Raw genomic sequence first — 19,469 nt, forward strand, 5'->3', positions numbered from 1 at the left:
CTTACTAATAATAAGTACTAGAGCCAAGACCTAAATATTTGACTAAACCCATACTGTGTATTTTTTTTTTGAAAAAAAAAATCTTTATTATAAGGAAAACACACAACAAAAAAGAACTGGAAGGTGGTGGGGATGGAAGATACGGAAAAACGTAATCACCAAATAAGCTTCCCAAACATGGCTTCTTGCTGTGGAGGACAGTGATTTGTCCTTTACCTCACTGACTTCCTTGATTCAAAGAAGCCTGCTCGTAGCAGGCCTGGGCCCAGGGAGCCTCATTTCCCAACCTGTTCTCTTCTTGGGTGTTTGGGAAAAGTTGTATAGTTCTCAGGCTTTCAAGATAAAGAAGACAGTATGGAGAAGGGAAGGACGTTACAGCCTTTTGTTCCAAAGTCGTCCCCGGCCCCATCCCTCAGTATTTATTGATGCCAAAGAGACGAACCCCATGGAATTGGGGCAACTTAGGCAGCAGTACGCTGAGCAGTGAGGCTGTGTTGATAAGGAAGTGAGCAGCATCATACTTGGTGTAGAAGCTGGCTAGGAGGTAGAGTACAATAGGAGAGATGCTGAGGAATTTGCGGGAAGAGGTAAATTGGAGCCCATAGTCCATCTGTTCCCAGTGTGTCAGTAGCCGAGCCTTTCCTTGGTCAGGGGTCTCAAAGGGTGTACCTTTCACCGTATGTAGGAAGACATACATAGCCTGCCAGCTTCAGAAGCCCGTCGGCTAAGGGGGCTGGCGCTCGCTTCTACACCCGCGGTCTCCAGGAAGCCCCATACTGTGTATTAATATGCATCCTTCCCCTCAACCTCTGCCAGGTTCCCAAACGCAAGTCTCTTACAAGCATAATAATCATGTTAATCATGTTCTCAGTGTTGGTTCAGATCACTTCTCAGAACAGTAATTTCCTCTTATTCTTACATCACAATAAAATACCTGTTTTGGTTTTAGAGCCCTCCTACCCATCTCATTTCAACCACTTTTTCTCTTTTTCCTTTTTTTCCCCACTATCTGGTAAACCCTATTGACGTAGAATTCTCTTACCCATCTGAACCATCTTATATACCTTTTTTTTTTTTTACAATGAACTATATTAAAATTTTAGGCTTCCAAGCAAAATATTGTGTCCTATCTCCAAGTTGACCTTTTATGCTTTGTACCAAGCGGTATTAAGACTATTGGACAACCTATCAGGTCTGTGATTGTACCTTTTGTGTTTGACTGACTTGCAGATAACACTAGTTTTCTATAACTTGCATCAGAGCAACATTATAATCTACCTTATGAAATAATTCAAATTAATTATTAGACATGTACAGTATCCCATGGATAAAGGGGAGATGAAGATAGAAAAAAGAATTAAATGTCCACTATGAGCTATAAGATAACCTCAGTTGGAATTCCCTGAGAAGGGAAAATAGAAAAGTCTACATGGCATTGAGCTTCACGGATCTCTAGGATCCTGATTTTTCCCCTTGACTTCATAATTTCATAATTCTTGTGCATTTCTCAGATCTCCCTAATTTCTCCTGCTATCCTTCAATTTCTTCCTTACATGTCTACTCTAAGTTGCTGATTTCTGCTTATTAGCCCCAAATTTCATTATGAAAATTGTTAAGATTTTTAGATATATAGAGTCCCTTGAGCAGGGACCAGGGCTGTCTTTGTCAGAACTCAGCAGGTGAAATCATTATTCTGCTGCCATGATAATGTAGTAATAAAATTCTAGTAAAGGACCTAAGAGCTTTCAGAATTAAATTATAATAGTTTCTCTTATACTAAACAGTACAGGATAGTTTCATTAGTTTTGAATTGATAGGTGAGATTATGATGAAAGAGATTCTAATATTGGCTATTAGTAGCCTGCAGATATACATATAAATACTCAAGATCTTCATTTGTGGGTGTGATTTTTAAAAATAGTCTCAAGTATTACACTCTTAGCAGAGGTGAGAGAGAGTTCTGCTATTTCAAAACTTACTTTTGGCCAAAAACAGTGCTGTTAGCACCCTTAGTCTTTGTTGCCATGGAGATAGTAATGGGCTTTATTTTGTATTTTTAACATACACTTAAAATACACAAACACATCTTAGGATTTAAAGTGTGAATTAGTTGTCTATAGGTTTTGAATATTGGCACATTTCAAAAGTTTTTTCTGCATTTTTTAATACTTTGTTACTTCTGTCCTCCAAAGAAAGTAGAGGACAATTCTGGCCATTATAAGGACTAAGTCTTGTATTAGTTTTTACAGGGTCTTTTAGGATTAACTTAGAATCCCTTGTGGATCAGTAATGGATGAGGATATTAGAGAATAGCAGAAACTTTTGAAAACAGTAACGTCGTCTTAAGGACTCGATGTCTTGGACACCTACAGTTATGACACTAATACAAATCAATTTCAGATTCAACTGATACTTTTGATACTGTGGTAAATACTCTATTGCAGTGTATGTAATAGAACTCAGGTGGAAAGTACAAAGCAGTCTTCATAATTTTAACTTCTAATATATTTCACTGTATATCAATAGTATCTTGACATTGATACAATTTATGTGAGCTTTCAATAAATAAAACTTGCAATTTGTGAATTATATATCCTTCCTTACAAAAATGAATTGATTCCTTGGCATAGATTATTATTAGTGATAGACCTCACGATTATAACTAAATCACATCTGTTTAGCATCCAGTGTGAAACTGGCACGGCCTCGTCAGTGTCTTAGTCCCCTAGCAGTTTTGACATGTTACCTCAGTAGCTGAACAGTCAGGTGATTGGTTTCCTTGTTAAGCTAGGTAGATGACGCCTACTTACAGTATTTATCACAACTGAGGGTCATAGTTGTTTCTGGATAATGACAACCTTTGATTATAATTATCGTAAACAAAATCTTAAAATTTAGTCCTATGCTTTCCTCAGTTAATACCTGTAATTAATGGCAAAGGAAGGCAAAATAAGAAAGCTCTTTACTTTATAGAGAGAAAAATAGCCAAAGGTTATAGACAATTACAACTCATGCTCATAGTTTTGAATATTAGATATTAGCTTTTTCAGTTTGCAGTGACTTTTTAACAAGACCCATCTCTTCTATGAAGAATGCAATTTTTTTTTTTTCTGGCACAAAAAATAGGGTAACCTGATCTGAGTCTGACAGAGTGTGTCGTTCATTTAAGTGCTTCCATCTGTTGCCTGCTGTTCCCCTTACTCATGACCCCTCTATGTTTCTCTTTCCCTTCTCTTTCCCTCTGTTTCTCTTTCCTTTTTCTTCCTTCCTTCCTTCCTTTCTGTTCCCCTCTCTTTCCCACCCCCTTTCCTCCCTCTCTCTGTCTCTTTTTTTTTGTCCTTAGCCCCTCTGAGGAAGGCAAAGTTTGTTGAGAGCCCACGAATTCCAGAATCCGAGCTTGGCTCACCAACCCTCACTTCAGCTCAGAAACTGGACGTGGATGCGTACTGCCCTGGTAAGCGTGCATGCGAAGTGTCTGCTTCGAAAGAGGAAGGTTCAGATCAGGCCCATCCCGCAGAGCAGTATTTTGCATGTATCCTATTCATAAAAACATACCTGTTATTATCTCTTCTGCAGTTGATGACATCTTTTCCTTATTAGAGCATTGTTTTTACTGAACACTGTTTTTGACTATCATTATAATGAAAGTATTGAAAACAATTTCAAAGATAATTTTCAAAATAATTAAAATAATTTTGGTAGATGGTTTTCAAGTGATTTTCATGATTTGAGACAGCAAACAGGAATGTTAATAAAGATATGAATAAAAATGTTCGTTCAGCACTAGCCCTCTACATATGACCTATTTTGCCTAATCCCTAATTGTATTTCTGGACAGTTATAGAAAATAGTTGTGATGTTGGAGACATTAAACTTGAATTAGAAAAGAAACATTATAGATTCCTTATTTGGACTCCTGGACACTCACTTTTAGAAATATCTCTTCTCATGAATGGCCTGTAAGCACATGTGGGAGTTCGCTAAAACCCTTCTTGTGTGGGAGCCAAACTGAGACAGACTCATTATCAATGCTTAGATTCTTCCAAACTTAGATGAGTTGCCTGGCAACATCCTTTACACTCACTCTACAGTGAGTCTATAGAGCTGTGTCAGAAATGTTCACAGCTCTAGCTGAGTATACAGATTACAGCTTTAGTAAAGGACATTAGAAGACTTGGTTTTAGGTCTTATGTTTATTCCTGCTCATTAAAATTGATCTTAAACCACAGTGAATGCAACCACTATATACTTATAGCATTAGGGGTCAGCAGAATAAAACAATTTCTAGTTCTAGCGAAAATGTCAGTAGCTCTCATCTGAAATGTAGGACAATATACCTCTGAACACAGACAAGACATGCTTTAAAAAAAAAAAAAGGTAAAGACATGGGCCAAACCTAATCAGAGACATTTGAGTTTATGAATCAGTTTTGAATATTAAAACACTTGGGGATTTCATGTTCAGGGTGCAGAACCTTGGGCTTCATCTACTGTTTATTTTTAAGTCAGTCACAGTTATGTATTAGGAACCAGCTTTTCTTTTTCTAAAAGGAACAAAATAGCTCTTTAAATGGCACTGTAGCACGTTTGTTAGAAGAATCTTTTTCATGTCTGAAAAGGTATTATCACACTTCTTGGGCAGTGGAATATTGTGCTTTGCATCTGTTCATGCAAATTGTAGTGTAAAAAAGTAAAATAAATAAATGCACTAATTTCCCATTCCTGCATTGAGTTTTGGAAGAGAAACCTTGTCAGAGGCCTTTTCTTTTCCAGATTTGCAAGTCAGAATGATTGTCTGGAGACAACTCTTTCACTTCCTGATTGCCCATCTGACACCCATAATCTAATCTAGCTGTTGTTATTGTCAAGAAGCAAGGTAGCTGCTGTTTGTTGGAATGCCATTGCTGAATCACTATGAAAAATCCACATTATTATTTACATATATTTTCCATAGGCATGGAATTTTTTTTTTCTAAATTGGAATTGAACCAAGCTAAACCTTAGTAAAGATTTTCAGAAAGCCAGGAAGAAACTGAACATGTTGCCAGAATATTAATTGCCGTGCTCTACAGGCTCTCCTTTTCTTATCTGAAACAGGTTTAAAGCATAGAAACTTCTTAGTGATTTGCTCTTTTATAATAAAGTTATTTAACTGTTTGGAAATAAGTTTCTACTGAGATAAGAGTAGTGACCTGAGAGTTGAAGCTATTATGTTCTACGTAGTACCCAAAATTAACAATAAACAAATGAATTCAGTACACACTGAAGAAAAATAGCAATCCGTTTTAAAAAAAAATTTTCTTACACAGGATGTAGTAACAGAACAAATTTTATTGTGTACTTATACATAATAATGCATTTAAAGCTTGTATTCTGATACATTCTGGTCCACCTGCTTTATTCATTATCACATGCAAATTTAGGAAAATAGTGTATTTCACAAAGGCAACATTATAAGCCGCAGGTTAGATCATGGGTCTCAAATTTTAGCATGCTTCCCAGTTACCTGGAGGACTTGTTCAAATGTAGATTGCTAGGCACACCCTCAGAATTTCTGATTCAGTTAGCCTGGGGTGAGTTGAGAATTTGTTTTTGTAACAAATTCCCAGGTCATGCTGAAACTGATGGTTGGGGTTCCACACTTGGAGAACCAGTTGGGTTGCAGGGCTGCTGCAGTCTGCTTACAGCATTGTCCAGTGCTTGTCCAGTGAACGTTGCTGGACGTCTGTAGCGTTCATTCTGCTATTGACTTCTGAGGAGTGATTGGGGATGTTGTTTCTGTATTAATCTAAACTTGAACCTTTTGGTGCCTGTATTTTAGGTTGGAAGAATAAAGCTTTTGTGTCTGAGAGACATCATTCATATTTTTCGTGGTTTGTCTTTTTATACATGGTATCATGTCTTGTTTTCACTATTGTCCTACATGTAAAAGGAAATTATGGTTGAAACCAGAGCAAGTCACTGATATTTGGTCTCCAAAATCTAGGGAAAGCTACACTGGGACATAGCTGTTGATCTGTAATATTTGTCTAATTGAGAGAGTCAGTCTATATAGTATTAGAATCTAGAATACCTAATTTAAGTTTTACTTTTCCTCAAATCAGATTTGTTGTATGCAGAAAATGTGAGAAAAATACCTGTAAACAGTATGGTTTGGTTCGGGAACTGAAACCATGGAGATGACTGATGATGTTACATAACCTGACTACCAACGTAGGGGATGTTAAGAGACTTGTGTAAGGTCACAAGCATGGCACAAGTATGAGACAGGGCTATATTCTATTTTTAGGGTAACCAGCTGATATCAGTGACTTCAGTAAAACAGTTCTCAGAATAAGAGCAGATTCATCCTACACTCTTTAACTTTTCTGCCTGCAGCATTATTTATTAGCTGTATTATTTTAGGCAAGTCACGTAACCTTTTTAAGCCTCAGTTTCCTCATCTGTAAAAATGGGGTCATAATCTTAAATGAGATTAATAAATATAAAGTGCTTAGCAGAACGGTCAGTTCATAGCAAATGCTCATAAATGTTAGGTAACTCTTTTATTAGAATAGTGATAATCCTGAGGTCTGGCATAACATTTTAAAGGGTTTTCTAAAAATCAGGGGAAAAAAAGATGTAAGGATTTAGAGTCATTTTTTGTTAAATGTGTCTTAGGGTGTTTCAGTTCTGATTTTCCACTTGCTAGTCAAGTGATCTTGAACGTGTCATGTAACATCGCTGTACCTCAGTTTCCTGTCACAGCATTATATATAGCATGACATTATTTCTGTAATTTAACAAATTAAATGTGTATTTATATAGTTACATAAATATACATTCATAGGGAAAAATATCTATAGAATTCACCAAACTAACATTGGTTACCTAAACAGGAAGAGAATTGGGATTGTTGGGAAATCAGGGAGCTGGTGGGATTGGTGAATAATGCTCAAATTGGCAGTGGCTGTATCTGGCAGGTGGGAATTTTCTTTCTTGGGCAGCATATATTAGTGAATGAAAGCTCAGGTTCTGGACTTAGATCTGGGTTTAATTTCTGACTCTGTCACCTACTAGCTGGGTGACAACACATAAATTTTATAGCCTGAAATTTTTTATCTGTAAAATTGTGATTAAAAATATGTCCTTTTTTTAATGATAGGTCTATCTCATAGGGTTTTTAAAATTAAATAAAATAATGTATATGTCAAATGCTTAGCTCAGGCAGAATAAACACTCTTCCTGTTCATCATCTTCGTTTTCTGAAATTTCTGCAATGAATTTGTGTTGAAAATTTTCAGTAATCAGATGCCACTAAAGGATAGCAGTATTCTTTATATCTTATTTTGTTGTTGTTGTTGTTGTTGTTTCGTTTTTATGTGGCACATTATAATAAAAAATAGTTTCAAGTGTAGAAATGAACCTTGACACAAATGGCAGGCAGGCCCAGTTGACAGTTTTATAGGACTTTTGACTACATGTGCAAGGTTAAGGACCAAAGTCCAGACTAGTGTTCTGAAAATAGGCTTTTATTCACACCGAATATTTTCGGAGAAATTTGAGATTAATCTTTTTATAATAGATCTTTTAAATCTCTTTAAAAATGACACTATCTGGCAAAGGACAGTGTTATTTAAGGTGACAACAAAATTAGAATGTATTTGAAACTCAAGAACAGAAGAGAGTTTTATGATAGTTATTTGGTGCACATTCATATTTATATATCTTTTGAATTTGTAAAGGATTTTTCATTTGAATTTCTTATCAGCATTGTCCATTCTATATACAGCACAAGTATAAGCCACTATAGATTTAAAAAATGTGAAGTGAGTAGTACATTGAACCCTCTTTTCCTAACTCCTGTATAAACATGGTCATTCTATTTAAAAGAAAAGGATGATTTGTTTTTTCTTCCTTCCATTTTTTTCCTGAAAACATTATCACATGTTGTTTTTATCCTAAATAGGCGTGCTTCGTTTGTTTTGCTATGAATTTTATACTTATAAATAAAAACCTCTACATATTTTTTGATTGCTGTATGGGTACCAGGAACCTTTCACTTGCGATTCACATCTTCTGTTATGCTGTATTTGTATGATTTTTATCTACTACGTTGTAAACACAATAAGTGTAAAACGGGATTTTGAACCTGAGTTAAATTTGGTAGCTTTAGAGGACTTCTAAATTCCTCAAAATTATACACAAACTGTTCTCCATGTACATATGTGCTTCTTTCTATAACAGATTCTCAAAGCAGTCTGTGACACACGTTTTCCCTAGCCCAAAAAAGGGCGAAAAGAAAGATTGTAAAGGTTGAAAGGAAACAAAAGCTGTTAATGGGACAACTATTAGAACAACAACAAAAAAAAAAGGTTAAAAGTTAGATAGTGGAAGACTTAAAAGTCTAATGAAGGAAATAATTGAACTGCAGTGCTGCCTTAATCAGGATATGAAAGTCATTATAGAAAATAGAGATCAGAAGCAGAGAAAGAAATAAATAATTTCAGTATATTTTAAATATGAGGCATGCTGCCTGACTATAGGTTATAAAAATAAGTACACAAAAGAACTAGAATATGAATAGCTTTTCTTCCCCACACTTTCCTATCCATTAATAAGTTCTTAACATTTTGGAACGGTTTTTCAGTGGAAAGATGCTTTGTTGAATAAAACTTTTCACTTTGAACATTTTTAGTTGTTTTCTTGATTTATATTTTATCATTGTTTAAAAGATTAACAGTCTCATCATACTAACTTTTAGCTTAACTTTTCTCAAGGTGTTTTGCATCACAAATTCTAAAGACTTAGCCTGTAAATATGGTGCTTAGATCTATTATTTAGTTAAAAATCCAAATGGACAGTTTTCCACTAACTCTGAAAACCATTTTAACTTTTGGTTTTTGAGGCCGTAAAATGCACTGGTTTGGCGTAAAATACACTAGTTTAGACTACAGACACTGGAGCCAGACTGCCTGTGTTCAAATACTAGCTCTGCCACTTAATACTTGTGTGACCTTGGGCAAATTACTTAACCATAAGAATGGTTAATTTCCTTATCTATAAAGTGGGGGTTATATTACCTGCCCATAGGAATTCTGTAAAGATGTGATAAACTAAAATATATAAAATAGTAAAAACAATTATGTGGTCCATAGTTAGTGCTATATAAATCTTAGCTATAATTATTATAGTGTTTTAGAAACTTGACTGCCTTTTTATCTAGGAATGCTGTATGTAAGGCTTTTTTATGAGTGCTTCACAAAGAGAATAAAATTATACCTATAACCTGTAGTCGATGGTCAGTTTTTACAAGCAGTCTTGTTAGTATATGTATAGATACTAAGTTGTGTGGTTTTTGTTTTTTCAATGGAGAGTTTTTCACAGTGGTGAACAACTCAGGCCCTGGGGTCAAACAGGCTTGAATTCAGTTCTAATTGTGCCAGTTACTAACTGTGTAACTTTTATTTCTTAATCTTTTTAATCCTCTGGCTCCTTGTCTGTAAAATGAAGATAGTAATATTGCCTTCTCCATAGGGTGTTTGTAATGTATAAATAATACACATAATTTACTTAGTGCAATGTCTAGAACATCAGTTATTATGACTAATAACTTATTTCTCACATATATGTATTATAGATTTATTTTTTTAAATAGGTGTATTTTTGTGTGGGGTTTTTCCTAAGCAATATATATGTTTCTGTAGCCCAATGTTCATGAAAAATTATATAGGAGCAAGGGACAGAACGGTATTCTTGACTTGTGTTTTGACACTAAAGAAACAAGATTTATGAATTTTGGTTCATATCTGATGTCGCTACTGCCATCCTTTATCTCTAAGAAACTTAAAATCTCCTTGTCTTTTTGTTTTTCCTTATCTAGAAGTTATTCATTATAACATTTAAATTTATAAGACTTGTGTGGTGTGTTGATTACATTTTATTTATCAAATCCTTGTATTTGTTATCTATTGCTATATAACAAATTACCATAACACTTAGTAGCTTAAAACAGTTAACATTACTATCTCCCAGTTTTTGTGAGTGAGGAATATAGATGCTGCTTAGCTGCATTATGTGGCTCAGCGTCTCACAGGCTGCAATCAAGAAGACAGCCTGGGCTGTAGTCATCTGAAGGCTCAACTGTGGAAGGATCCACTTTCAAGTTTATACACATGGTTGTTGGAAGGATTCAGTTCCTTGTGGGTTTTTGAACTGAGGGTCTCAGTTCCTCACTGGCTTTTAGCCAGAGGCCATGTGGTTCCTTGCCATGTTGGCCTCTCCATAGGGCACCTTACTACACGGAAACTTGCTTTGTGAGAGCAAGCAAGCATGAAGCAGAGAGAGTGCATGCAAGCAAGATGACAGTGACACTTTCTGTATGACATAATCTCAAAAGTGACATCCTATCACTTTTTACCAAATTCTGTTTGTTAGAAGCAATTCACTAGGTCCACCCCACGCTCAAGGGAGTAAATTGGAATTTTGAGGAAAGTTGCTTAAACGAAGCAACAGATTTGTCTTGCTTTTTCTACATATTTAATATGTGCCATTTCATGGCTTGGAAGCATGAATCCTTCTCATCCTTGCATTCTAATAGAAAATTTCTGTAGTATTCCTGGTATCCCACCCTTTTTATATTCAAAACTTCCCCTCTGCCCTTCTTATAACTGACTGTATGTATCCTTCCCCTTGATTTGTTTGTACAGATTATGTACAGGCTACAAATTATTAGATTAATCTGTACTGACTATTAAGCAATTTATACTCAGTGCTATCATACATTTAAATTTACTGTAATGGATTTTGACTTACATAGAAAAATATATTCACTAAAAACAGCTAAGTGATATAAAGTAGTTCATGCCACTTTCATGAGGTTAGGGCTTGGAAAAATCTGTCTCATGGGGCCATAGTAAGGTTCTGATACTGCAGCTAACATTTGCTGATTTATCTCCCAGTCCTGATTTTTCTTGATCAATATAGACAGGGAGAATAAAGAGCAAAGCTAATTTACCAGCCCTTTATACTGTACTTTTCTCTCGTACCACTATTCAAAATTTTTAAAAAAAATATACCATCATTCCCCTTACCGATGTGGTCAGTCTTTAAACATACTCATGCTAAAAAAATTATATGAACCGTATACATTATAGAAAATTACTATATTCAATTACCATCTTAGGCTATCTTTGCCATATTAGAACAGATATTCTTACTTAGAACACGATTTCCTAAACTGTGATCCGGGGAACTGGGATGTGATTTTATGCTCAATGAACTGTGCTAAACTGTAAGGTCTGTGAGCGTGGGACTTGCTTAGCTTTCTCGTCACTGTATCCCCTAGCTTTCAGACCAGTGTCTGCTACATAGTACTCAACAAATTTTAAATGAATAAGTGTTCTCAATTATGAAATAATAGCAGCTACTAAAAATAGAAACATTTTTCAAACAAGGAAAATATCAATAAAAGGTAGAGAGAAACGCTCAGATAGGTAGGTAGGTAGGTAGGTAGGTAGGTAGGTAGGTAGATAGATAGATAGATAGATAGATAGATAGATAGATAGATAGATAGATAAGGATAGAAAAATTAATCAAGAATATATGAAACATACTCAAATTATAATAAGAGCTGACCCGGGAGAATCAGTTCTAGGTCATTCAACTTTCTTCCCTAACACTTCAGCTTTAAATCTCATATCATCAAACTGTACCAGTCACTATATCTTGTTGCAGTTTGTCTAGACTCTGAGGTTGTACCATTCATTCTTTGAGGATTTTAGCTACTGGCTCACCAGAATTCCTGGTATCTCACCCTTTTTATATTCAAAACTCCTCTGCTGATTTTCATATACCTTATCTGTAGGTCTTTCCCCTTAATCTGTGCTGACTATTACAGTACAGTGAAATACTTCTTCCTGGAATGATGCTTTTCTCTTTAAGCCTGAGTAATTACATTACATTATTTAGTGTGCAATTTCGAAAATAAATTCCAGATTTGGAAGCCAACAGAATAAATTTGCCATTTAGACAACCATGACTTTTGAAGATAATTCTTTTTCTATTTTGACCAGTATATAAATGCCTTGCTTTCCACATTAGAATAAACTATGCTATAGGTAAGGAAACCCAGGCCAATAAGGGAATAATATAGATACCATATTACAGAAGTAACACATCTTTACCATAATTTGTATCTCAGACATGTATCTATTCAACGCAGACTTCAGAAACCTCAGTGTAAAACCCAGAGGAACATTCAATGAGAACTATCATTCTTAGAGATTTCAGTAAAGTATTTATGGTTCTTGAGCTTGTCAAATGCTGTTTTTCATTTCAGCCAAATAGCATACATTGATGGGATGTGGAACTTCTTGTACATTGGGGGCAGTTATGTAGGCAAGGAAGCACTAGTGTAAGTGTTGCCAAGCAATGAGTACTTTCTATCTCTGTCTCTACAGTGATTACCACTTCCCGTGAGAGAGAAACAGAATAGTGGGATGTTGTGGTGGGAGATTTTAAGCATTTAAAAGCCTGTTCTCTTAGAGAAGTGCCAAACTAATAAGTTTTTTAAAATGCAGAGTCCCTAACCTTACAGTGTTTTCATTCCTAAATAGCAAAATGTAGAACCACCCTGTGTGTGTGTTTGGAGGAATGTTTTTTTGCCATTTCTTTGTGTATATCTAAATTATCAGTAAAAATACTACAGGATTATTAAAGATTAAGTAGATAAATTTACTTATTGTTTTTAGGGAACATATAGTTTTTTCTTTGTCTTCCCCAGCTTTATTGAGATATAATTGATGTGCAACATTGCTTAAGTTTAAATTGTACATGATAATTTGATATATGTGTACATATTGGCAAATGACTTCTGATGAAATTTATAAACAACCTCTCCAGAAAATTGCACCTTCATACAAAATTTTGCATGTTGTCTAGTTTTAAAAAAATAAAACATTTATGTTTATTTTCCCTATGTAATAGTTTCCCTATCTGAAGAATAATCTCAACAAATCAAAATTAATGACTCAAAGACTAGAGTATTCTAACAAAGTTGCATTATTGATAACTCCCATTCCATATCCTAAAGCTAGTTTTCTAAATACTTCCCTCTGCAACTGGATATTTTTTCCTAAGAGTGGATTCTTTAATTTAGGCCCTAGATGAGTTAAAGAAGGCAATAATTTAGAAGGGAGGCAAGGGAAAAGAAGGGTTAATAGGAGAGATTCAAACAGTTCAGGCTTCTGTACCCTCCACATTGAGAGATTGTTCTCAGAACTATGGAAAATATCTCAGACTATCATCTTAACCTCCAACTAATATTTGACTTTAAAGCAGTAGACAAATTTTTCTAGGCAAACAATTGTTTGGCAAGCACATTTTTAAAAATTAGAATACCTTCATATTCGCTGTATGCACTGCAATTCAACATACACTTTATCATTTCCTACTACCTACCCCTAGCCTTGCCAGATACATTAAAACTGCTTGTATCTATCTGAAGGTACTAGAGTTTGTAATCTCATATGGATTACTGAGAGTTGTTAACTTTTTTAGGAAGTAGCAAAGAAGAACCGGAGGATGGCAGAATGAAAATATTCCTTACTCTCTCCGTATTAAAACATACAATTTCAGGGGATTCACAGACTTCCAAAAGAGCATGTACCAGAGAATGCCTGATTTAGATCCTTTATTCCCTTACATATGCTCCTGTTTGGAATATCATTTGTTATTAACTACTATGGTTTTGTTATACCAGGAAGAAGCATTACGTGTGATTCAATAATTGAACTGTGAAGTTACTTTGAAAAGAACTAAGGGAGAATTTCCTCAACCAATAACCTCTAGTGGTTTTAGGAAATATTTGCTATCTCCAACACTGTGATCATCAAATGACTCTTTTTTAAAATTGGGGTATAATTGACGTACAACATTATACTAATTTCAGGTATGCAACATAATGATTCAGTATCTGTATAGTGAAATGATCACCATATCAAACGATTCTTATTCTTGTATAATAACCCTTCCACTGCTCTTTCCTTCCTCTAATCTCTACCACTCATTTTCCCATACACTGTAGCTCTTTTCCACCACATTTTTATATTATACTAAAAATTGTCCAAAGAGGTTAATTAACGACAGTACTCTAACCTCATCACCTTTACTACTATTTCTTTCGTCTATTATTTCTGCCAATTCTCTTTTCATACCCCTAATTATTTTTGTGGGCTAGATTTAGTATTTGAAAATATTTGTAGAAATAATCTGAAGGTAGGATGTTTATTTTTTTCTTTCTCTGGAGAGGTTTTTCATTTTCTTCTGCCACCTGAGACCAGTTCAATCCAAGTTGAGGTTTTGAGGTTTTCCAGGCTAATGAGATGACACAAATCAGGACTGCAACACCTAGTTTACTTCTGCTTTATCTTTACTCCTAGAGTATAGGTCTTAAGGGTCTCAGCCCAAAGTGTGGGTATTTTAATAGAATTTCCACTCTACGCAGCTCCTAGATTCCAATTTTGTTCCCTGACCTTTTGAGACATTCAGAAAGCACAGCTCATTTGCTCAATCCTTCTTTGCCAGTAACAAATGCCCCCAGTGCCAAAGTGGCCCTTCATGCTGGGCAAGATCTTCATCTTTTCTCTGCTCTGGTCTTGGTGATTTATCACCACTTTGTAGGTCTTTAATGCTTTTTAAAAGATTTTTAAAACATACTTTGTCCAGTTTTTATTTGTTGTCATCAGCTGGAGAATCTTCAATTGCTGAAAGGTTCCTGTCACCATTGTTTCTTTTGGGGGGAAAAAATTCTAGCACTTGTATTTTTAGATTGCTTGCACATCCTGAAGTATAAGGTGCATCTTTATTTCTCTGGTCTATGCTCCCCATGAAGCTAGATGGGCACACTAAAACCATCTTAGAACACTACCTCTTTGGACAAACCAGTCCCCTTAAATTCTGGAAGGTATATAATAAATTGAAATGATACTAATATTATTAGCCAGTTGATGTCTTGAAATATAAAGAAGTTCCCTTTTCAAACAGGCTTTTAGAGTTGGTTCATGGTCCACTTCTTTAAGCAAGCTGTCTCCTGTTTGGACTTAGAAACTCAATCTCAACGAAATCAATGTTTTACATAAAAATTTTGACAAGTTTTGCCTGTTGTTGTTATGATACTCCCCTGAATTGTTGAAAACTTGCCTTTCTGCTCCTGATGTCCATCTGCTGTTATTTGACCTGTTACAGTTAAATTGGGGAGGGAAAATGTCTGCTTCATTCAGCCACAAACCCCAAGTGTATTTCATAGATCATTGAGGTAGGTTCAGCATTACTATATTTTCTGCTTTTATCTTACCTTCTACAATAACCATAATAGTTAAATTATAACTCTAAGTAGATGAAACTGATGTTTATATTGCTGCCAGAAAAAAATAATTTAATAGGGAGTAGGAGGCATCATGCAAAATGATTGGAGAATTTCTTTTAATGTTTGAAGAGGATCATGAGACAAGCTTACTCCAGTTTGGCTTTCCAGTGCTTGGCTCTGTGACAAACCAATTTTAAAGGAATTTTCTTATCTGCTGGTTAATGTTCTATTAAAACATTGAGTATCAAAAGCCACATAATACATTTTTTGTATTATACCACAAGATTCCTAATATATATATATGTATATATATATATATATATATTAAAGACTCACTCTTAATCCATGTGAATTATCTTTGGTATTACAGAATAGAAGGCTATCCTTAAAATCTAAAGGTGTTATTTGTTTTATATAATTTTTCTAAGTCTTAAAGTGAAAGAATACTGGTTGGAATTCATTTGTATGCATGTAAAACTTTCACTACCAAGAGCATAAATTATGGATGAGGTTTTCTGGTACCTTACCAGAGCAAAGATTCGTATTTTCTTAGTTAAAATTTGTTCTATACAATGAATTCTCCAGTACAACATATGTCATATCCAGTCCCTCATCAGGTAACATTTTTTGTAATGATACAGATGTGGTGTTTGCCCTAGAGAAAAGAAAGTGTTAAACTACAGTAGTATCCCTTATCCACAGGGGATGGTTCCAAGATCCCCAGTGGATGCCTAAAACTGCAGATAGTACTGAAAGCTATATATACTATGTTTCTTCCTATACGTACATACCTGTGATAAATTTTATGACTTCTCTTTAGCATATCCAAATTGCCAATATTACTACTCTTGTGCTTTGGGACCATTATTAAAATAAGGGTTATTTGAACCCAAGCACTGTGATACCACAATAGTCGATCTGATAACTGAGATGGCTACTGAGTAACTAATGAGCTATCATATACAGCGTGGATACACTGGACAAGATTTTTATCATGCTACTCAGAGCTGCACGTAATTTAAAACTTATGAATTGTTTATTTCTGGAATTTTCCATTTCATATTTTCAGACTGCAGTTGACCATAACCGCAGAAAGCAAAACTGCGGATAAGGGGCGACTATTGTATAGCTGAATTACCAAAGTATTTTTCTAATGAAAGCTGTTGGATAACAGTTATCCCTCAGTCATTTCTTCTCAAATATCGAGACAAAAAGTAAACACTAAAATTATCAAAAACACCCATTTGGACAATTTCATACATTGTTTTGTCTTATGCTTGCCACTATATACATAGTGCTTAATGTAATGACTACTACATAGTAGATGTTCATTCATTGTGTGTTGAATGAATGAAATGCACCAAAGAAGTCAAAGGAAGAGAAAATGAAAAACTTAGTGCGTTATAAATGTATGTAAATAACAGTTTTCTCTACTAAGAGTACCTCTGTTCACTCTCTAATTAACTGCAAAGGGGCTCATAAGCTTGAACAACTGGAACCATGATTTTTTAATCTGTGTTAATAAGGTGCAGCAGGTCCTTCAATAACGTAGTTTCGTTTAGTGTCATTTCATTGTAACATTGGTGAGTTGCCATAGGAGTTTAACTCTTGTTTATATCAATTAGCCTATCATAAAATTGGTTTTGTTGTATGTAGTTTTGCTTAAAGTTGCAGAACCTATCAACAATGTTAAGTGAGGACTAACTATAATTTCACTATGGTGTCCTTAAGTGGTTTTTTATTTGTTATATCGTATTTTTTTTAAAACTTTCTCCTGTCATGGAAAGAAGGCTACATACAAGGCCAATGTGACTAGCACATGGGAAGGGGCATAAAACTTCACTGGATCAGAATTCTGCCATGGCAGCCAACTGAGCTATGAGTAAACCATAATAAATGTAATTAGAGAACATAATCAATTAAAATAAAACAAAGAATGAGGATTTCAGGAAAATATCTGTTAGCCAAATGTGACACATTTATCCTCGAAGATCAGGAAAAAGAAAAGAAATACAAGAATAAACTTAACACTATCTTTTGGGAGACTCAATATAGAGAGGGTGCCAAAAAAATGTATACACATTTTAAGAAAGGAAAAACCTGTATTAAAATTATGCTGATGGTAACCACTTTGAGTACCTTTTGTAATTGCAGAAACGTGACTTGAATTCATCTTTTGTTATCGATATATATTGAATATTACAATTTTAATACAATATTTTTCTTTCTTAAAATGTGTGTACATTTTTTTTGGCACCCTCTATGTATACAATAGCCAGACCATATGTAAAAATAGAACGCTGACCCCCAATCTGAAGCAACCAGCCCAGGAAGCCAGCCTACTACCTACAAGTCAGACTGGTAAGAAGTGAGACTACCATCTCTAGCAACCAGTCCAGGAAGCCAACAATAACTCCTATAACAATGGGAACAAAATGAGCGGGGCTTGATTGTTCACTGGCACCTTCACTACCAACTTGGGACCTACCAGAGAAAGCTAAATGTGTGCTCCTCTTCTAGTTGGCCCTCATTTAGCTTCTCTGTGCCAAGTGCCTCCAGTCAGAGCATACCTGAAGCCTTACCTTTTCCCTCTCACTGGGAAGCTTTTCTACTCCTCTGCTTGCTTTTGAGTCTCTGGCAAGTGCAAGTGATGGGGGCTGACTCTCTTGCTCTATAACAAGCTCTGAATAAATAGCCTTTCTTGCTCTTATTTGGGTAGTCTTCATTTCTTTACACACATTTTTCACATAACATAATTACAGTATTCTAACATAGAACATATAGTACTTCCATGCTTGAACATAAACAAAAATATATACAAAAGAAATGCTTTTTTTGCTAAGTCTCAGACTTATGCACATAAAAAGAAGTGATTTTTACATTACACTTCATGAGAACAATAGCATAGCACCCGTGGTATTAAAAATGACAAGAGCAATATTTCACCTGGAACAACATAGTTGCAAGTTCTTTCTTTTCCTGGCCTGGGTCGTTTATACCTTTACCTTAGCATTCTCCTCTACAGCCACTTATGCCATTCTCACTCCTCTGCGCTGTGTGACCTCCATGACAGCTGCCAGGCTGTCCCTCCTAATGACAGAGGCAGATTTGGACATGACATGGAATCTACAAGGTCAGACAATTAAGTTTGAGAACTTGTTGCAACGATGTTGCTAACCTTTTTTTGATATCAGAAGGATTATTCATTATGAATTTGTACCAACTGGACAATTAACCATGTTTACTATTTGGAAGTGCTGAAAAGGCTGCATGAAAAAGTTAGATGACCTGAACTTTTCGCCAACAATTCATGGCTCTTGCATCACGACAGTGCACCAGCTCACATGGCACTGTCTGTGAGGGAGTTTTTAGCCAGTAAACAAATAACTGTACTGGAACACCCTCCTTACTCACCTGATCTGGCCCCCAATGACTTCTTTCTTTACCCGAAGATAAAGGAAATACTGAAAGGAAGATATTTTGATGACATTCAGGACATCAAGGATAATATGATGACATCTCTGATGGTCATTCCAGAAAGAGTTCCAAAACTGCTTTGAAGGGTGGACTGGGCACTGGCGTCAGTGCATAGCTTCCCCAGGGGAGTCCTTCGAAGGTGACCGTGGTGATATTCAGCAGTGGGGTATGCAGCACTTTTTCTAGGATGAATTTGCAAACTTAATTGTCAGACTGTGCATATCTAAAAGAACTCTTACAATTAACAAGAAGAGAACCTAATTTTTTTACATGTACAAAAGATTTGAAGAGACGTTCACAAAAGAAGATGTAAGAGTGGCCAATAAACACATGAAGAGATGCTCAACATAATTAGTCATCAGAGAAATGCAAACTAAAACCACAAGATACCGCTGTGCACCCATTATTATGGCGAATTAAGTTATTGTATTTGATTCAAATATCTAAAAATTAAATGCTCACAATAATACTGTGTAACAAACCACCCTAAAATTTACAACAACCAGAAATAAGCAATTTTTTTTTCTTACCCATGGATTTGCAAGTGTTGGTTGGAGTGGCTCTTTCAGGCTGCACATTGGCCGAGCAACTCCGGGGTTCAAGTTGGTCTCAGGTCTGTGTGTGTTCATTCTGGGGCCCAGGCTAAA

At 35.4% G+C, this 19,469-nt stretch overlaps 1 protein-coding gene and 1 pseudogene across 10 annotated transcripts in view; one reads left to right on the forward strand and one right to left on the reverse strand.

Moving 5' to 3' along the window:
- The window catches only part of TANC2 (tetratricopeptide repeat, ankyrin repeat and coiled-coil containing 2), a 266,923-nt gene that overhangs the window by 120,722 nt on the left and 126,732 nt on the right, over positions 1-19,469 (forward strand). For 4 of the 9 annotated variants that reach the window (XM_081027315.1, XM_081027317.1, XM_081027319.1 and 1 more), the window contains one exon: positions 3,344-3,454. The exons of the other annotated variants lie outside the window; for them this stretch is intronic. In XM_081027315.1, coding sequence (XP_080883441.1) covers positions 3,344-3,454 — 111 coding nt within the window. The remainder of the gene's footprint in view (positions 1-3,343; positions 3,455-19,469) is intronic. 9 annotated transcript variants of the gene reach the window in all.
- LOC308489257 (ORM1-like protein 2) lies at positions 288-1,055 on the reverse strand (annotated as a pseudogene). Its single transcript has 2 exons — positions 1,043-1,055; positions 288-776 (listed from the first exon to the last, which is right to left on the reverse strand). The product of its transcript is annotated as an ORM1-like protein 2 (transcript).

Source organism: Rhinolophus hipposideros (assembly GCF_964194185.1).
Source record: "Rhinolophus hipposideros genome assembly, chromosome: 20".
In the NCBI taxonomy this organism is placed as follows: Eukaryota; Metazoa; Chordata; class Mammalia; order Chiroptera; family Rhinolophidae; genus Rhinolophus; species Rhinolophus hipposideros.